Below are 20,975 nucleotides of genomic sequence, written 5' to 3'. Positions count from 1 at the left end.
AGTAGTAGTGTAGTAGTAGTAGTATATTTTAAGATGCTCAATTTTTTAATGTTAATCATAGTTGGAGTTTCAAAGATTTACCGTTGGAGGAAATCTCTATCCATTGGGTCCAAGTCATTTCCATGTGGTTTAAAAGTCGATTTATCAGATGTGAATTCAACCATGTTTATACAGACAGGTTTCAAATTTACATTTATCAAATCAAACTGTTCAACCATAGTATTATCACGTTTTTGGCGATGAAAGATACACGACAGAAAGACTAATACGAATACATTGATTTTATACTCAGACAGCACAAATACAAACGTACCCATTCATTAAATTCTACAGAATTCTCTTTAAATTCCTTTTCCCAAATTAATTTCTAACCCAAACCTTAAAAAATAAATAAATAAAAAAAATAAAAAATTTGCGAACATGGTGATTAAATTTTATTGAAAAACTAAAAATTTAATAGTTCGAATTTAAAAATATCGTAAAAAAAAAATATCTGTCACTCCTGATTTGAATTAATTTTTTATTTTTTTATTTTTTTTTTTATTTTTTTTTTTTTTTTTTTTATTTTTTTTTTTGGAAGGAAAAAAAAAATTGTATTCAAAGAAATGAATCAAATGACAACAAAATAAAAAAAAGTTGACTTTCAGACCAGTCTTGAGTTTTGGGGACTATTTTTTTTCTGTTTTTTTTTTTTCTTTTTTTTTTTCTTAATTTTTTTTTTTTTTATTAAAAACAAAAAAAACACCAACAAAAAACAAAATGTTCTGAATTTAAATAACAATAAAAAAAAAGAGGAGATATTGTTTATCTAAAAAAAAAAAAAAAAAAAAAATTGTAATGGAACAAATCAGAATATCTCAGACAGGGGTGGCAAAAACAAATAATAAATTCATTGAAGAATATCAAACTAGATTAGAAGGAGTAATAAATAAAAGAGAATATTTATTAATTATTAAAAAATTAAACACATTTAATTCATTCAATTATAAATTTTTTTTTTTTATTATAATTTTGTTTGGTGGTTTAGGAATGGTTGTTGCAGGTTCAGTTTTGAAATTTGATAATACTTGGAAACTTGATGAAAATTATGAAGAATATATAATGGTAACCAAAGAATCTGAAGAAAAAAGAAAAATTAGTCTTGCATTGATTATACTTGGATCAATGCTTTCAATAATTGGAACTATTTTATTATCATGCTCATTTTGTATTTCAGCTGCAATATATAAGAATAATATAAAAACGTTCTTAATAGAGGTAAATAGACATTATGGCCCAAGAGGAATTGTATGGAAATTTGAACGTGAACTTGTTAATAATTACTATAAATATTATATAAAAATATCATTCCCAACAACAATTCAAAGAATTTCAAATAGTGAAACAGAAGTTGAACCAACCTTAACTATTGCTGACAATTCACAATATTATCCACCTTCATCACAACAACAACAACAACAAACATCAAATTCAAATCGTTTTGAACCAAATTCACCAAAACCATCAGCACCACCAACATCTTATAGTCAATATTATCCACCTCCATTACAACAACAACAACAAACATCGAATTCAAATAGTTTTGAACCATATTCACCAACACCATATTACCCAAACTCTGATGAACCATCATCATCATCATCATCATCATCATCACCAAGACCACTAACAACAACAACAACAACCACAAAAACATCAACAATAAAAAGCCTTCAACCACAAGCACCACTACAATTACCTCATATTTATGAAGAAGCACAATCAGTACCATTACCTCAAGAAATACTTGATATGTTGGAATTAGAAGAAAGAAATGATGCTAAAGAGTTTAGAAAATTGTAATTATTTATAAATAATAATTCAACCAAATGTAATTATTAATCTTTAAAAATAAATGAAAAAAATAATAAAAAAATAAATCATATCTCTTTCATTTTAATTTTATATTTTATTACTTTAATTTTGTTGAGTTTCAATATTACTTTTTTTTATTTTAATATTGATTATAGTTTTAATTTGTTTAAAATTAATAAAAAAAGGTAATTTTAATTAAAAAGAAAGTAATATTAATTTTCAGATTTAAAAAAGAATTATTATTATTATTTATATATATATTCTAAATTTAGATAATTTATTTAGAAACATTTTCTGAAAACAATTGATGGACCAGATTCATCGTATTCTTCTTTAGAGATCCACATTTGTTGGAAGGTTGAGAGTGAAGATGAAATAGATCCACCAATCCAAACTGAATATTTACATTCTAGTTTTGCAATGATTTTGATTGATGTAATCAGTGAGATCAAGACCTGCTAAATCTAAACGTAAGATGGCATGTGGTAATGCATAACCTTCGTAAATTGGTACAGTATGATACACCATCACCTAATCCATAACGATACCAGTGGTACGACCAGATGCATATAATGATAATACAGCTTGAATGGCGACATACATAGCTCGAGTCGTAAAAGTTTCAAACATAATTTGGGTCATCTTTTCTCTATTTGCTTTTGGATTTAATGGTGCTTCAGTTAAGAGAACTGGATGTTCTTCTGGTGCAACACGTAATTCGTTGTAGAAAGTATGATTTGCTAAAATACCACTATTACTACCACTACTAATTTGACTATAAATAATAAAAGTACTTTTGAAACTAATTCGCACCACTAAGTATAATTGAATCTAATGATTTCAAAAGATGATTTAAATTTACAAGATAACACATTCCATTGGTTGTTCGATTTGATTATTGTAAATAGAATTTGTGGTGGCTGTTGTGTTTGTTGGTTGTCATTGGTTGGTTATTATTAGTTGTTGTTATTTATTACCTCTATTACTATTCAATTGGTGTTATAATCTGAAGTTTATTAAGTTTCTATTTGAATCCATAACCTATCTTTTTATTTGTAACTGATTCAATGGGTTTGGAACATTATTAAAATAGAGTTAGTGAAGTTAAATAATAAATTGTTGCTGAAGTTGTTGTTGCTGTTGTATTTCCTGTAGTTGTTGTTGCTGTTGTTGGATTTGATTATGTTAATTTGAAACAGAATTAACCTGTTGAGTCGACCTGGTAGTGAATCATCACTTCGTTTTGCAGTATTGAATGAATCTAAATATCGAGAGTTGATACAAAACTGGATTGAAATCAGTTCTATAAATTGGTTGTGTTAATTTGAAACTGTTGCGTTGAATAATCCTAAATTACAACAAATTGATATAATAATAAATGATTGAAATTGTATTCACTGTCGACATCTGTTTGATTTGTTGATGTTTCACCATTGAATGTTCTGCCACCGAAGCTGCTACAACTCATATTGCTTCCACCACTGAAGCTTTCGTGGAAATATTATTACATTTGATCAACCAAATACTAAAACAATGGTTTTATTATCAACTATATGACATTCTCCAAAGTAACAATTTAATCCTTTACTAATCTTTGGACATAACTTTATTATTTTTTATTATTTTTTTTTTTTAATAATAATAATAAAAATAAAAAAATAAATATTAAAATTATATTATTATAATATATTATTATTACCATTATTACTATTATTAGTATTATATTATTGTGATTAATTTGTTGATGATCGGTTTGAATACTACTATTTGAACTACTTCCAAAAAAGCAGCCAGTAGGCTACAATAATGACCAGCATTGTGAGCAGGTGGACGAATGGCATAAAAGCACGAGTGTACCCAGAACGAATAACAGAATCAATGGCAGCACAAACCTAACCACTTGCTCTTAATGCTTCTGTAATTCTAAAATAAAATTAAATCTTTAAGAAAAAAAAAAAAAAAAAAAAAAAAATATTAGTAAAAATTAATTATTTCTATAGATAATATTTATTTATATTTTTTCAAAAAAAAAAAAAAAAAAAAAAAAAAAAAAAAAAAAAACAACTTACCTCTAAATGATTTGGTACCCATTTTTTTAGTTGTTTTATATTTTGTTTTCTTTTTTATCTTCTTCTGAAATTGATGTCATCAATAAAATTACTTTATCTCCATTTTCCAATGATTGAAATGATGGTGTGTTGGTGGCGGTGATGATCTGGTTATTGTTGATGATGAAATTAAAAATTCTCTTGTAAAAAAAAAAATAAAGAAAAAGTGGTATGGGAAAAAAAAAAATGAAAAAAATGAAAATTTAATAAAATAAAAAAAAAAAAAATAAAAAAAAAATAAAAAAATAAAAAAAAAAAAAAAAAAAAAATTTCGAAATCAGATTTGATATCATTCCAAGATATTTTTTTTTTTATTCTAATTTTTAAATAAAAACAATTTAATTTTTTTTTTTTTTTTTTTTTTTTTTTTTTTTTTTTTGATCATTTGTAATTTTTTAAATTGTTAAGCATATTTTCTTTAACTCTTTAAAATTTCCTATAGTTTTTAGAATGGTAATTAATTAAAATTAACTCAACTTTATTTATTAATATAAAATAAAAAAATAAAAAAATAAAAAAAATAAATAAAAATGGTAAAAATTATTTTTTAAAAAAACACACATTCCATACGCACCAAATGTGTTGTGTCTTTTCATTTTTTAAACAAAAAAAAACTAAAATTGTATTCATTCTCTTGTGTCGTTTCATTTTCGAAAGAAAAAAAAAAAATTCTCACTATTACCACCACATTTTTTTTTTTTTTATGTTACTAAATTATAAAAACCCACACTTACCGCCACTACACCCACACTTACCACCACCACACCCACTTCTATACATCTAATTTGTATGGTATTTTTATTTTTTGTCTTTTCATTTTTTAAAATTCTACAACAACTGTATCCATTCTCTTGTGTATTTTCATTTTTTATGTGGACATAAAAAATAATACAGCCACAATATAGAATTATATATAAATAAATTGATGGCACAATAATTAAAATTATAATTAAAAAGAAGATGTATAGTTTTAAACTCTCAACTTTAATTGATAGGGTGAACAGATCATTAATTATGAATGACTGGGTATCTTTAGTTTATTCACTTGGAACTAGAGTTTGAGGCCAATTAAACCCTTTTAAAGGTTAATTAGGTAAGAAAAATATTATAATTAGTAATTCTCTTTTTAAAATAAAAAAAAAAAAAAAATCAATTGTAATTTACTATTTATTAATTTCTTTATTTTATTTTAATTTAAATAAATAATTTTTTAAAATGACCATTTAATAAGGTTTGAATAAATTTTGGTTTGGGTATTCAAATTCAAAGATTTTGACAAGTTTATATCACAAGAATAGGAAAAAAAAATAAAAAAAAAAAATATTTAATATTATTTTTTTTTGTAAATAGTAAAAATTAATTATAACATACATTTTTTAATATACTATATTATTTATATTAAAAAAAAAAAAAAAAAAAAAAAAAATTAAAAAAAAAAAAAAAAAGAAAAAAAAATTATAAATAAAATTATTAAAAATAAGTTAATTAATTTTAATTTTTAGTGTATAATTTCTTTTTTAATCAGTAACATGTAAAAAATAATAATAATATTAATAAAATAATAATAATAATAATAATAATAATAATAAAAATAATAATAATAATAATAATAATAATAATTTAAATTATTTTTTTTATTTCCCACATGATGTGTTTATTTAATTTTAACCATTTACTTTATCACATTGATTTATATAGAGAAAATAAAAAAATACACAAAAAATAATTAAATTAAAAAAAATAGAAATGATTATTTTTTTTTTGTTATTATTTGATAAATTAGGGTTAAGTTCAAAAAAAAAAAAAAAAAAACAAATTTCCCACATTAACACATTCAACTATTTTTAGGACCTGGAAAAATATTTTTTATTTATTTTTTTAAAAAAATACTACCATCTACCATTATATTTTAATTTTTTTAATTTATAAACTAAAAAAAAAAGGAAAAAAAAGGAAAAAAAAAAATGCACAGATAAAAAAAAAAACATTTCTTCATACACAATTATAAAATTAATTGAATAATATTAAAAAAATTGAATGAAATAAATCCAAACATTTCTATAACCGATCTTTTTTTTGTATTTTATAACATCATTTGTGATCCAATCTCCCAAAAATACTACATTCACTTACATTAAACTTATTTTTCTATTTAATTTTTTTAAAAAAAAAACAAAATAAATAAATAAATATAAATAAATACTAATTACCCACTTACAAAATCATTTTTTTTTTTTTGTTTTGTTTTTTTTTTTTTTTTTTTTTTTTTTGTTTTTATTATTTGCTTGTGTATTTGTAAAACAAAACCAAAGAAGTTTTATAAAATCATTGTTAACAACATCATTGATTATTTTCGATATACCAAAAATAACACTATGGGATTTTTACCCTTATATAAACAAATTCCAACTTCATCATAATAGAAAAAAATGGAAAAGAATTTTTTTTTTTTTTTTTTTTTTTTTTTTTTTTTTTTTTTTTTTTTTTTTTTTTTGATAATTGTTATTTAAACATAATTTGCAGTTATAATTTTACAAATTTATTTCATAAGAAATATTTATTTTGATTTATTTTTTTAATTTTTTTTTTTTAGTGTGTAGAAATAAGTGTGCTTTATTTCTCATTCTTGGAATGCTATTGTTATTAAAATCATACTACCATCAAACAGTTTTTAATTCATTATTTTACAAACAAAACATATAATTTAATTTAATTTAATTTAATTTAATTTATATTTTTTTCATAAAAAAGTAATAAAAAAAAAACAAATAAATTGCCTATAAATAAAAAAAAATAAAAAAATAAACATTTTCATTTTCATCAAAATTCTAATCAGATAATAATTAAAAAATAAAAATGGAAACAATAAATAATAGAAATCCACAAGAAATTAATACCAATGAAACTATGATCGAAAATCCAAAAGATAAAGTTTCAAAGTAAGTTTAATTTTTTTTCTTTTTTTTTTTTTTTATTTTTATTTTTTAAATAAATAAAATAATTATTTATTAATATTATTAATTTTTTTTTTTTAATAAAATTTTTAAAACTTTTATTATTAAGTAATAATTTTATTCCTAAATTAAATTTAAATAATAATAATTTAAATAAAATTAATCAACCAGGTGATTCTGAAACATTAGATAATCGTAGTAATCCATCCTCTCCAATTGAATCACCACTTTCAACTGCAAGAATTTCATCTTCACATAATATTTTGTTTAAAACTAGAGGTTATTATTTTATTAAACCAATTAGCAAAGGTGGATATGGTCAAGTATTTTTAGCCATTACCAAATCAAATAAATTCTTTGCCATCAAATCAATTAACAAACGTGATACAATTGGAAAACATATGGTTAAAGAATTGATGGTTGAAAGAAATATATTAGTTCAATACCAAAACCAGTCAATTGTAAAATTATTTGAATGTTTTCAAACAAAAAAAAAACTTTATATGGTTATGGAGTTTTTACATGGTGGTGATTGTGCTTCATTATTGCACTCACTTAATACTTTAGAAGAACGTGAAGCTAAAAATATTATTGCTCAAATTGTTAATGGTTTAGAATTTATTCATAGTTGTGGTATCATTCATAGAGATTTAAAAGTTGAAAATTTAATTTTTGATAAAAACGGAATTATCAAAATTGTTGATTTTGGTTTTTCTGAAGTTGGTTTCACCGGTAATAGTATTAAAAATGGAAATAAAAAAAATAACAAATGTTTGGGAACACCTTACTACATGTCTCCAGAAGTAATTAATAAACGTGGATATGGTAAAACTATTGACTGGTGGGCATTGGGTATCATCATTTTTGAATTGTTAAGTGGTGAAACCCCATTCGTTGGTGATAATCAAAATATGATTTTTGAAAAAATCACTAACTATACAAATGAAATAAATTTTCCATCTTATTTTTCTGAAGTTGCAATTGATTTAATTCAAAAATTATTACAAGTAGATCCATTAAAGAGATTAGGTGCAAATGGTGCTGATGAAGTTAAAAGACATCCATTCTTTAATGGAGTAAATTGGAGTAAAATTTATTCTCCAGAATCTTTGACATTCAAGCCAAAAATAGAAAATGAATATGATTCCAGTTATTTTTTTGAAAGAGAAAATGTTAAAAAAACAGTTTCTGCTAAAAAAACAAACAACAAAAAACCAATTAAAAGATACCTTTTCAAAGGTTTCAATTTTAAAAAAAATTAACCAAATCAAACAAATCATTATTTAAAACCTCTATTTATTAAAAATCTGCAAGTGTAATTTTTGATGGGCGCATTAAAGTGGTGGAAAGTAAAAAAATAAAAAAAAAAAAAATAAAAATAAAAAATTAAAAAAAAAAAAAAAAAACTTCCCCTTTTTTTATTGTGTCATTTTATTTTTTTTAAAAAAAAAAAGAATGCATTCACCACATGTATAACAATACAATCAACTTGTACAAGTTATAGGTATCAGTTGTTTACTTGTTGAAAAACAGATCATAATCTAATTATTCCCAACAAAACAATGTGAAAACCACAATTATTTTTTTTTCTCTTTTTTTTTATATTTCTTCTCATTATAAAATAAATGGATAAGTTATTCTTACAATTACATACATATTTATTCTATGGAATGCAAATTATGAAAAAAAAAATTTTGTAATTATTTTTTTAAAAAAATAAATATTAAAGCAGTGAATCAGAGAATAGATCAAAAAACGATCTGAGATCATCTTTTTTTTTTTTTTTTAAAAATATCTTTTGATTCAAAGAATATCTCCACTTTTTTTTTTTCTTTTTTATTTTTTTTTAATTTTATTTTATTTTTTTTTTTTTTTTTTTCATTTTATTATTCATAATTAAAAAAAGACTTAAAATACAATTTTTCTTTTTTTTTTTTTATTTAATTGTAATAATATAATAATTTTTACTTTTATTTATTTAATTTTTTTTTTTTTATTGCAATGTCATTGGTTTTACCAATACCATCAGGAACAAATTCATCACTTTTAGAAAATGATTTAGGAAGAGGTTTCAGTATTGACGAAAATGGTGGGAATGCTATCAAAAACACTGTATTCATTTGTGAAAAAGAGTATTTATTTTTATCATTTGTGAAAAAGAGTATTTATTATTATCGTTTGTGAAAAGAGTATTTATTTTTATCATTTTCACAATTTTCTTTTTTTTTTTATTAGTTCAAAATAAAAAAAAAAAAAAATATATTAATTTATTTTCTAATCCATAAAAATAGGAATATCAATTCAACATTTCCTAAAACAGATTCAAATAACTTTACATTAATTAGAAGTTGTGAATCATTAAAATCAGCATTAAATGTTGGTGGAGGTATGTTTAATTATATTTAATTTTTAATGTGAGGGGGAGAGGAGAAGATGAGTTAGTTATGGTTTATTTACACCTATATTAATTATAAATTTTTATATTTAAATACAATATAGAAATTGGGTTATCATTTGGACTTCTTTATGGAAAGGTTATGGGTAGTTATATGGAAACCAATATTACAAATAATGAAACAATGACATTTTTATATTCAAGAAGAGTTGTTGATAAAATCGTTGAATTAGACTATCATGCAAAACCATCTAATGATATTATAAATGAAAAAGATATTGATTCACTCAGATCAAAATATGGCCTATATTATATTAGTAAAATTGAATATGGTTCATTTATAGATGTTAAAATTACATTAGATTCTTCGTATGTATTTAATAATAATTATTAATAATAATAGTAATAATACAACAGGTGGTTAATTAATGTATATTTATGTAAAATATGTATTTTTTAGTGACCATTCGACAATGAAAAAATTAAAAGGTGAATTTGAAGCAGGTGTTAATTTTGGATTATTTAAAATCTCTGTTAAATATCATATTGAGGAAAGTGATAGTTCATCATTTTCAAGAATAAATTCAACATCATCAATTGTTTGGGGTGGTTGTGAACCAATTGATAATCAAAATAATATTCAAAGTTTTGATGATGCAATTAAAATCATAGATTCATTTAAAGTTGATCCAAATAAATTAGTACCAATTAGAATTGAAATTTCACCAATACCACAAAGAGTAACAACAATCTTATCTAATAGTTCAATGTATTTAAATCAGTATAAAAATAAAATATCATCAATTGGTTCATTCTATTGGGAGATAGAACAAATGATTATTCAATTACAATCATTTAATAAATTTTTAAATGATAATAATAAAGATCAACAACAACAACAACAACAACAACAACAACAAATTTATTTAAATGAATTATCAAAAGGAGTTGATGAACAAATTAAATTTTTAAAAAATGTTCAAGATTCTTTAACTAAATTCATTCAAAGTTCAATGAAAAATATTTTAAAGTAAGTATATTATATTATATTATATTATATCATATTATATTATATTCATTTATCAATGATTTTAATAATAATGATAAAAATTATAGTAAAAACATTCCATATACAGAAGCAACAATTTTTCAATTAAAATTAAGTTCTCAACAAATTATTGGTTCAACATTTACAGAAACTGATAAAGGTAGATGGATTGGTCCAACTGTTAATAATAAACCAATTTATAAAGGAATTTATAAATATAAAGATGCTTCAAAATATGAAGGATTATGTTTAGATGGTAAACGTCATGGTAATGGTAAATTAACATATCGTGATGGTAATATAGATCAATTAATATCAATCGATGGTAAATGGGATAATGATGAAGTTAGTTTCCCTTCAACTATTATTTATAAAGATAAAAGTGAATGTAAAATTTTAGATTTAAAAAGTTTAGGTGAATGGAAAGAACGATTAAATAAAATTAAAATTTCAAATAGTTTACAATTTAGTAACTTTTCAAAAGAATCTGATGAATTTGTTTTTAAATATTTCGTAAATGTGGATTTAATTGAAGATGATTCATTTAAAGATTTTTATAGAAATTTAGTTTTATTTTCATCATTTGATGATGATCATCAACGTTTCAATTTTATTTTATTAGGTATGACAGGTGTTGGTAAAACAACAATGATTGAATTATTTCTTAATATTATAACAGGTCAAATTAATGATGATCCAAAACAATTACGCGCAACAAATTTGGAAAATAAGGATGATATTATAGGTGTTGGTAAAAGTAAAACTAAAAGTGTTTGTCGATATGATATTGAATATCATTCTGAAAATACATGGATGTTTGGAATTACAATTATAGATACACCAGGTTTTATAGATTCAAAAGATTTAGATAAAGATGGTCGACAACATATCAAATCCATCCTATCATCAGTGGCTGTAAATAAACTTGAAAGAATTGATAGTGTTAGTTTAGTTTTTAATGCCGAATTAATAGGAAAAATAAAAGAACAATCAAATTTATTTTCAACACTTTTAAATGATACTTTAGAATGTTTATCAACTATAATAACATTCAGTGATAAAAAAAATCAAATAAATCAAGTTAGAAATGAAATGATAGATAATATTAAAGATAAACCTGCCATTTTTATAGACAATCCATGGTATTATTCTTTATTTATTATTTTTATTATTATTATTATTTTAATTTACTAACTATTGATTAATTATTAGGTCCAAACACCCTCACAATAAATTTAAAGAAATCGAAGATAATACAGAAACACTTCAAAAAATAATGAAAGAAAAAACTAAAATCATTCAAGAATTTTTCATTGACAGGATTAAATCAAAATCTTCATTCAAGCCATAGTGTAATCCAGTATCTAAATTGTTATTACCATAGATTTAAATTTTTATTGCAATTTTATAAATTGATTCATCCCATCCAACCTGTTCATTTTTTTTTTATTTTTAATTTACAGTAAAAAGAAAAAAAGCAGTTTGGATAGGTGTATTAAAAATAAAAAAACTTAATTATATCATAAGAGTAAACTTTTTTTTTTTGCTGTTTTCGAATAGTATATTTTGAGTGCAGCACCCTAAACAAAGTACTTAGTCCGCTAACAAAAAAAAAAAAAAAAAGAAAAATTGTTTATTTAATAAAAGTTGAGGGATAGGATTAAACTTATTTTATTTTTGTAATTTTATTTTATTTTATTTTTGTAATTTTTTTTTTTTTTTAGTCATAATAACAACAATATCTATTTTATTTTGCAAATAAAAAAGAAATAAATAAAATTAATAAATGTAGTAAAAATAAAAAATAAATAAATAATATTAAATTAAATTTTTTGTTTTATCTTTATTTATTTTATTTTAAGTTTTTTAAGTTTTAATTTTACACATGTGAATTTAAAATCACAAATAATTCACATTTTCTTTTTATTTTATTTGAAACAGTTTTTCACACAAGTTGTTATTTCAAAATAAAAGAAACAACCAACGAGAATACCAACAGCAACAACAACACAACCAACCAATTACTATACTGCAATTGCACCATCTGATAGATAACATAATTTTGTGATTATTTTCAAATCATTCATGGAAAAATCGATAAATAAAAAAAATTTATTTATTTAATTATTTATTTATTTATTATTCATTTATTTATTGTCTTGAAAAAAAAAAAAATGAAAAAAAAAAAGATAAAAAAAAAGATAATAATAAACACATAAATAGCAATCAATAAACAAATAAAAATAATAATTTAATAGACTTTATTTGTTTTTTATTTAAAATAAAAAAGTTAGGGTTAGTAGAACAAACTCAAACATCACCACAGGATAAACATAAAAACAACACAATCACCATCACATCTACAGATCAACCATGGTCTCAAATCACTTCATGAATAAATAAAAAATTTTAATTCATTGTTAATTTTATTAAATTAAAACATAAATTTCTTTAATTTTACTTTTTTTTTATAAAAAATATTATTGTCATTTAATTTGAAAAGTATAATTTTAATTTTTGATTTGGAATAGACTCAAATTCATTTTTTGTTAATGTACTAAATCGAAAAAGAAATTCTGTAATTTGTCTTTAGTGACCAAAAGCAAACCAAAAATTGTTATTATTAAAGTAGTTATTTAGGTGTTTCACTTGGTAAAGGTAAACAAGATGCAAAGAATCATTAGAAAAGATTAAATGTTCAGAAATTACTTTGTCATGAAGCAATTAAAGAAGTTTCAAGAATGTAAATAATCATAATATTAATAATAATAAAAATAAATAAATAAATAAATAAATAAATAAACAAATAAATGTTATTTAAAAAAAAAATTTTATTTCATCAATCTTTATTTTGATTTGAACTTAATTTGTTCAAACAAATTCAAATTACAAATTAATACCATTACAATTAAAGAAAACAGTGTACCAAGTTTAAATGTGGTTTAATTACAATAAATGGTAAATGAGCATCTTCACAATTAAAAAATTCAATAACAGCCTTTTACCAAATATTGTAATTGAATCATTTTAATCTTGGTCCACTATTAATTTTATAATGTTATTGGTTTATATTATCAAATTTGAATTTATTTTGATTCGAGTCCATGAGAAACAATATAGATTTTGAATATTCTTGAATGTAATTTCAAATTGTTTATGATTAGTTGATTTTATATTTGTTTGATGAACTTTTCAATTGAAATTTTATCAATCATAGGACTTGAATGTTTAAAACTATAGTTAATGGAACAAGCACGTACACCTTCATTATTGTAACATCTTTCGAGTCACAATAAAGACCACCTATTGTATCCAATTTAGCTTTCAAATGCCCATATTCGGCAGTGTAAATTTTTGAAATATCAACGGACATGCCAGTAGTACATTTTCTTGTTGAGCTATTACATTTAAAATCTGAAATTAAAATAAAAAATTAGTGTTGGAAATTATATCTTTTTAAAAAAATAAAATAAAAATAGATGATATTATCTACAAAATGGTTTATCCGAGCCTAATTTAGTCCTATAATATTTAATATTAGATAATTATTAATTTTTAGAGTTTTAATTCATTTATTAACAAGATAATTTAAAATTAATAATATCTTATATTAAATATTTTTTTATTTTTTTTTTATTTTTTATAATTTTTTAAATTTTTTTTTTTATTTGTTGAGAATTTAAATAATAATATTTTGTAGTTAATTTAATTTTTGATTAACATCTAATTCTAAAAAAAAAAAAAAGTTTAAGGAAATTTTTTATAGAAAGCTATTTAAAATTTTTTTTTTTTTTATTATTATTTTTATTATTTTTTTTATTATTATTTTTATTATTTTTTTTTTTTTTTTTTTTTTATTATTTTATTATTTTCATTTTTTTTTTTTGGTATTTAGCCCAATCAATTAATTTATTGTAAAATGATATTTTGTTGTGTGATTTTCAATATCAAAGTTTGCCACCATAGCAATGTTTCATCATATTGGAATACTATTTTTCATATTACACTTTTTTGGGTTTTTTTAATTACAAAAAAATAAAAATAATTTATTTTTTTTTTTTACTTTGTGATTAACATCTAATTCAAAAAAAATTAAAAAAGTTTTTTATAGAAAGCTATTTAATTTTTTTTTTTTTTTTTATTATTTTTTTTATTATTTTTATTATTTTTTTTTTATACCCACATTTTTTTTTTTTTTTTTTTTTATTATTTTTATTATTTTTTTTTTTTTTTTATCTAGTGAGATCAAATCTTGGTGAGTAAAACACTAAAAATAATAAAACAATTTTTTTAAAAAAAAATACCAATTAAAATAAAATAAAAAAAAAAAAAATTTTAAAAATAATTTTTTTTTTTATTTTCTTGTAATTTACTGCTTTTCAAAATTATAATAGAAAAAGTAAACTTGGTTGAATGGGTGTGTAATTACTTCTAAAAGTGAATATTTCTTTTTTTTTTTAATATTTTTAGAAGATTATATAAAATTAAATTTGAACTTAATCAAAATGCAAGATAATATTTTGAAATGGTTGCAATAATTGACCAACCTATCAGATCTCTCAACTATTGGTGAATGTATTTTCAAACATATATAGAAGTTTCAGTTCATCAATCTTTACAAGGTGAAAATTAATTAGTGTTTAAAAATTAAAATTAGAACTTTCGATTGCTGTCTGAAAATGTGATATTCTTGGTAATGGTTATGTACCTGAGACACAGAATTTACCATTTGTGGTGCTATGGTTTAACAATAGGTCGAAATTTATTTGATTAAATAATGTGAAATTTTTCAAATAAATTTCGACCTCTCTTCAATCTGGCTCCCCAAATGATAAATTCTGTTTCTCAAGTATTTAACAATATCAAGATTATCAGAACATAATATATATCATCTTGATATTAAATTAGAAAATTAGTTGTTTAATTATTTTTATTTTTTTTTTTTTAATATTATTTAATATTAATTCTTTTTTTTTTTTTTTTTATATATTTTATTCATTTATTTTTTAATATGATTTTATAGATAAAGACAATAGATGGAAACTATAGGAACCAGTCTAAAATTTCAAGCACGACCATACCTACTCGGATCATAATCTTCTTTGCATTTATTGATTTCTTCTAAGCATTAAAATACCGGATAGAAGAATATCAATAAAAGAGTGAATTGTAGAAATCAATAAATGCAAAGAAGATTTCTCAATGATCAAATGATTAATCAATTTCATTAGATAAAATCTGACATTTTGGAGATTTAAATTCAAATAAATCACAAGATGCAAATGCTCAAAACCAATTCCCACACATTCACAAGTATGCCAAACAATTAAAAAAAAAATAAAAAACTCATTGACGCTAGGCATCTTTTAAAAAATGTTTTAGTTTGGTTTTTTTTTTGTTTGGTTTTTTTTTTTTTTTTTTTTTTTTTTTTTTTTTTTTTTAAGAATGGAAACATTAACCCAAAAAAGTAATTTATAATTTTTTTTTTTTTTATTTGTTTTTTAATTTTCTTTTTTACAATACCAAAAAGCTATGAAAACAATACCACAGTAAACAAAGAGTGATTCTTAGCATTTTGATTGTTTGAATTAAATATAGTGCAACAATATCACCATCATCATAATAATTCGAATAACCAAAATAATCAAATAGATAAGATGGCCATCTTGGTTTGTTGGTGTGTTAAAGCATATAGATCATTATAAGTATTAAGACTGTTTAATTCCTACATGTAAAACCCACGCAATAAAGAGTGAAAACTAAAAAAGAAATAATTAAATTCAAAAAATTTATTCAAAAATCAATATTACATTGTTTGAAATATGTTTATTATTAGTTTTTATTTTTGGTACCTCTTATTTTCTATCTTTTTTTTTTAATAATGAATATATTCAACATGCTGGGGTATGAATCCTAATTTTAAAAAGATGGGGAAAGTAAAAAGTTTTTTTTTTGTTTTTTTAATATGAATAATATTTCAATTTTCCTTTTTTTTTAATATGTTTGTACGACCACACTACGAACACATCATTAGCAAAAAAAAAAACACATTACTTATGTAGTATAATTTAATAAATAATAATAATAATAATAATAAATAATTAAAAATAATATAATTATTTATTCAATTAATATAAACACACACCCACAATGTCAATTAAAGGTTTTTGGGGTAAAATCACAAAAAACTGTGATTTTAATTTTTTGTATTTATAAAAAAAAAAAAAAAAAATATTGGTTTGACAATTATTTTTTGTGTAATTTTTATTTTAATTATTTAAATAATTAATATTTTTTTTCACATTCCATCTGTTTTTTAATATAAAAAAGTATAATAGTAAATTATTTTTTATTTTTTATTTTTAATTAATATTAATTTTTTATTTTTTATTTTTTTTTTTTTCAAAAAAAAGTTACATTAAATTATAAAATGGTAGGTATATTTTAAAAATAGATATAAATAAAAACCGCTTCTAATTTTTTAAAGCATATTATTTCAAGGAATTCCCCATCCAATTATAATGATGACAATTTTGGTGATGGTAACTCAGATGATGAAATTAGTGAAGATGATTTTGAAGACACCAATGGCAATGATGAATTTCATCAAGGAGGAAATCACATTAGTCAAGTGAATGATGATGTGGAAAATGAAAATCAATATGACTCAGAGTCATCAATATGTCCGTTAACCCATGAACCAATAGTTATTCCAGCCAAAACAATTTTTTGTCAGCATAATCAGTGCTTTGATCTAATGGTATGTATTTTTTCAAATATTTAATTTTATTTTAAAAATAAATCTAAAATTAATTTAACTAATATTAAAAAAAAAAAAAAAAAAAAAATTTCAATAACCAAAGGCTTACATTACTACTTCATGTCATACAGGACTTTGGATATGCCCAGTTTGTGATATAGATGGTGGTCCATTTAATTTGATAATTTATCAACCAGTTGATAAACATTTACATAATTTTTATGGTGTTCTTGATTTTATCGGTAAGTAAATCATTTATTTAAAATTAAAAAATTAAATAATTTACTAATTTTTTTTTTTTTTTTTTTGATAATATTTCATAGAATAATTATTGGAAAATCAATAAAATGTTTATTTAATATAATTATTAATACTGTAATATATTTATATATGAAAATTATTGTTTTTTTAATAGTAATTTTTAAAATTAATAAAATAATTAATAATTTCATTTTTAATAGTTTGATTGTGTTGTAATTTTCTTTTTATATATTTGGTTAGTTAGTGATTTTTTTTTTTCTTTTATTTGGATGTGTTTTTTTTTTTTTTTTTATTGAATTGAAAAAAAAAAAATTGGTTTAAAAAAAGGAACTCTGATTATTTGTTGATTTGATAAACATTCAAATCAGACCAACCTTTACAAAAAATGAATAATAAATAATTAAAGTTTTTGATTATAAAAAAAAAAAAAAAAATGAATAGTAATAAAACAAACAAAAAAGAAATAGTTTTTTTTTTTTTTTTTTTTTTTTTTTTTTTAATTTTTTTTATTTTTATTTTTTTTTTTTGTTGCTGGTTATATATTTTTGTTCCAATAGCACCATTGCCGTACCTTTGGATCAATCTTTTTGGAAACTTTAAAGTACCATTGCCGTAAATTAAAGTTTATCCAATCAGAAACCTTTGTTGCTCTTAGGAAGTTTTCTCTACCATAAATTAATCTTTAAAATTAAAAAAAAAAAAAAAAAAAATTAATATATTTTAATTTTAATTTTAATTTTATTATTTTATTATTATTATTTTTATCAATAGTTACCATTGAAAGAAAAGGTATAACAAAGTAATCTTCATAAAAAAAAGGTAATATAACCCCCTCCCACCCTTCCAATTCTCATTATAATCCTTTTAAAGAAAATAAGTGAGCTATATAAATAAAAAAAATAAAAAAAAGAAAACGATTAGTAATCTAATATTTTTTTTATATCTATTTTTTTACTTACAACCAACAAAAATATATAAATAAAAAGAATGGGAAAAAAAAAAAAAGTTGGCAAAAACCAAAAAAAAAAAAAAAATAAAAAATAAAAAATAAAAAAAAAGATTTTAAAAAAAAAAAAAACTAAAAAAAAAAAGTAACATACCTCACACAAACAATCTTCTAAATAATAAAAATAATGCCTCAATAAAAAACCTTTCTTAAATAATTTATTTTTGAAATGAAATATAAAAATATTATTTATTTGTTCGTTAGACCCTTTTTTTTTTTTTTTTTTTAACCCAGATCTTTTTTTTTGCAATCCATATAAAAAAAAAAAAAATTAATAATAATTAAAATATAAATTCTCACCTTTAACACTTTTGAATTAATTATTTTAAATTAAATTTTTTATACTAAATAAAAAGAAAAAAAAAAAAATTAAATGTATTAAAAAAGAAGAGAAATAATTAAACTTTATTTACAAATTCATTTAATATGAAATATTCATTTGATTTATTTTTCTTTTTTTTTTTTTTGTTTTGAAAATAAAAAAATAATATATTATTTTTTTATTTAAAAATATTTTCTATAATAATAATAATAATAATAATAATAACTTTACTAACATATTAATTTCAATTATTAATTAATTATATTTATAGAAATNGTTTTTTGGTGTCATATTCATTGTGTTTTTTTTTTTTTGTGTAGTTTTTCTTTTTTTCCATTTATTTCCATTTGTTTTCTTTTTTTTTTTTTTTTTTTTTATTTTTAATTATTATAAATAGATCATCGGATAATATTAAACATTTATATAAATGGGTTCAAAATAAAAAAAGAAATTAATTTTTATTAATTCCAGATCACTCTCCCACAATATTTCCGGAAATAAAAAAATTAAAAAAAAAAATTTTCGATTTTTTTTTTTTTTTTTTTTGGTTTTTTTTTTTTTTTTTTTTATTTTTTTTTTTTTTTTTTTTTTTTTTTTTTTTTTTTTTTTTTTTTTTTTATTATTTTTTTAATCACAAATTAAAAAAAAAATTTTAAAATATAATTAAAAAAAAAAAAAAAGAAATTTAAAAAAGCAAATTNCNNGCCTTTTTTGGAATTGTTTTTTTTTAACCAAAAAAAAAAAATTTTTTCTTTTTTACAGTTTTAAAAAAATTTAAAAAANCCCCCTTTTTTAAAGGGTTTTTTTTTTTTTAAAAATTTNAAATTTTTTTTTTTTTTTTTTTTTTTTCCCCCCCAAGAAATTTAAAATTTTCCAAAAAAAAAAAAAAAAAAAACATTTTAATATACTCAATACATGTACATATAATAATAACTAATTAGAAAAAGGTTTTTTTTCTTAGGAAAATATAAAAAAAAAACAAAAAAATAAAAAATAAAATAAAAATAAAATAATAACTAATCAGTTAAACAAAAAAAAAATAAAAAAATAAAAAATAAAATAAAAAATAAAAATAAAATAAAAAAATAAATTTTAAAAAATTTAAAGACAAAAAACCAGTTTATCAAGAAAAAAAAAGAAAAAGAAAAAGAAAAAAAAAAAAAAAAAAAAACAATTTATTAATTAAAATTTTTCCCCAAAGAAAAAACAACACATAAAACGATAATAACAATAATTTATATATAAAAAAAAAAAAAAAAAAAAAAAAAAAAAAAGTAATAAAATGATACCAGTAAATTCACCTCCAAAATCGATAAGGAAAAGACAGTCATGTGATTCATGCTGTTGCAGCTCAAATAAAGGTAAAGGGCGAATTCCAGCACACTGTAGTAGTAAAAAAGAATATAGTAGTAATAATAGTGGCATTAATAATAATAATAATGGTGACAGAAAGATTATAATTGAGCAAAAGGTATCAAAAGATCAACCATTGTCAGAGTGTTTAAATAATATATCAAATAGTTTGCAATATTTATCGAATGAACAATTACCACAAACTAAACAGTTATTAGAAAGTATGAGTAATGGCAAAACAACAACGACATTAGTATGTGTTTGTCAACAATCCTCAAACCTACCTTTTTGCGATTCTTCTCATGAAAAATTTAATAAAGAAACAAATTCAAATATACAACCAATCTATTTAACTTTAAATAATAATACAAATGTTAATAGTAACAATAATGATAATAATAATAATAAAAATAATAAAAATAATAATAATAATAATAATAATAATAATAGTGATGAAAAGAAACAGCAACAACCACAAGTTAAAAGAATAATAGATACAACAAAAATAATAGAAAAAGAAAAAGAAAAAATAATAACACCTATAATATCAAAATATAAACCTGGTAAATTAAATGATCCAATAAATCAAAATAATTGGTTCTCTTTAGAGGAAATAGCAACGCATAATAGTTTTGATAGTTGTTGGATGATCATACATAATAAGGTTTATGATATTACGAAATATATTAATCACCATCCTGGTGGTAAGAATGCATTATTAAGATTCGCAGGTAAAGATGGAACAGAAAATGTTCAATTTCATTCTTCAAAAATGTTACAAATTTTAAATGACCAATATTTCATTGGACACCTTCAAAAAGATCAACAAACTGTTGAACCATCAAGATGTACAATAGTTTAATATTTAATAATAATAATAATAATAATAATAATTAAAAATAGATAGTAATAAT

At 20.4% G+C, this 20,975-nt stretch overlaps 8 protein-coding genes and 1 pseudogene across 8 annotated transcripts; 6 read left to right on the top strand and 3 right to left on the bottom strand.

Moving 5' to 3' along the window:
• Positions 1-837: 837 nt before the first annotated feature.
• DDB_G0280721 (hypothetical protein) lies at positions 838-1,842 on the top strand (the record flags this gene model as incomplete). The annotated part of the gene is made up of 1 exon (XM_636051.1): positions 838-1,842. The coding sequence occupies one exon, from the start codon at positions 838-840 to the stop codon at positions 1,840-1,842; it is 1,005 nt and encodes a 334-aa protein (XP_641143.1).
• Positions 1,843-2,135: 293 nt separating this feature from the next.
• DDB_G0280749 lies at positions 2,136-3,456 on the bottom strand (annotated as a pseudogene; the record flags this gene model as incomplete).
• A 290-nt stretch (positions 3,457-3,746) lies between these two features.
• Positions 3,747-4,558, bottom strand: DDB_G0280719 (hypothetical protein; the record flags this gene model as incomplete). Its single annotated transcript, XM_636049.1, has 3 exons — positions 3,747-3,777; positions 4,016-4,102; positions 4,533-4,558. The coding sequence occupies 3 exons, from the start codon at positions 4,556-4,558 to the stop codon at positions 3,747-3,749; spliced, it is 144 nt and encodes a 47-aa protein (XP_641141.1).
• A 2,260-nt stretch (positions 4,559-6,818) lies between these two features.
• DDB_G0280717 (MAST family protein kinase) lies at positions 6,819-8,178 on the top strand (the record flags this gene model as incomplete). The annotated part of the gene is made up of 2 exons (XM_636048.1): positions 6,819-6,901; positions 7,026-8,178. The coding sequence occupies 2 exons, from the start codon at positions 6,819-6,821 to the stop codon at positions 8,176-8,178; spliced, it is 1,236 nt and encodes a 411-aa protein (XP_641140.1).
• Positions 8,179-8,917: 739 nt separating this feature from the next.
• DDB_G0280713 (hypothetical protein) lies at positions 8,918-9,736 on the top strand (the record flags this gene model as incomplete). Its single annotated transcript, XM_636046.1, has 4 exons — positions 8,918-9,048; positions 9,208-9,302; positions 9,416-9,680; positions 9,715-9,736. The coding sequence occupies 4 exons, from the start codon at positions 8,918-8,920 to the stop codon at positions 9,734-9,736; spliced, it is 513 nt and encodes a 170-aa protein (XP_641138.1).
• A 48-nt stretch (positions 9,737-9,784) lies between these two features.
• On the top strand, positions 9,785-11,710 carry DDB_G0280711 (hypothetical protein; the record flags this gene model as incomplete). Its single annotated transcript, XM_636045.1, has 3 exons — positions 9,785-10,341; positions 10,428-11,501; positions 11,572-11,710. The coding sequence occupies 3 exons, from the start codon at positions 9,785-9,787 to the stop codon at positions 11,708-11,710; spliced, it is 1,770 nt and encodes a 589-aa protein (XP_641137.1).
• A 1,860-nt stretch (positions 11,711-13,570) lies between these two features.
• Positions 13,571-15,587, bottom strand: DDB_G0280709 (hypothetical protein; the record flags this gene model as incomplete). Its single annotated transcript, XM_636044.1, has 2 exons — positions 13,571-13,773; positions 15,497-15,587. 2 exons carry the CDS (start codon positions 15,585-15,587, stop codon positions 13,571-13,573), a joined length of 294 nt encoding a protein of 97 aa, XP_641136.1.
• A 1,202-nt stretch (positions 15,588-16,789) lies between these two features.
• DDB_G0280707 (hypothetical protein) lies at positions 16,790-17,369 on the top strand (the record flags this gene model as incomplete). The annotated part of the gene is made up of 3 exons (XM_636043.1): positions 16,790-16,792; positions 16,847-17,119; positions 17,223-17,369. The coding sequence occupies 3 exons, from the start codon at positions 16,790-16,792 to the stop codon at positions 17,367-17,369; spliced, it is 423 nt and encodes a 140-aa protein (XP_641135.1).
• Positions 17,370-19,990: 2,621 nt separating this feature from the next.
• DDB_G0280747 (hypothetical protein) lies at positions 19,991-20,923 on the top strand (the record flags this gene model as incomplete). The annotated part of the gene is made up of 1 exon (XM_636042.1): positions 19,991-20,923. The coding sequence occupies one exon, from the start codon at positions 19,991-19,993 to the stop codon at positions 20,921-20,923; it is 933 nt and encodes a 310-aa protein (XP_641134.1).
• Between the last annotated feature and the right edge of the window lie 52 nt (positions 20,924-20,975).

The sequence above is a fragment of the Dictyostelium discoideum genome (assembly GCF_000004695.1).
Source record: "Dictyostelium discoideum AX4 chromosome 3 chromosome, whole genome shotgun sequence".
NCBI classification, from domain to species: Eukaryota; Evosea; class Eumycetozoa; order Dictyosteliales; family Dictyosteliaceae; genus Dictyostelium; species Dictyostelium discoideum.
Note: the sequence above shows the minus strand (reverse complement) of the source record. Positions and strands in the feature narration are given on the sequence as shown.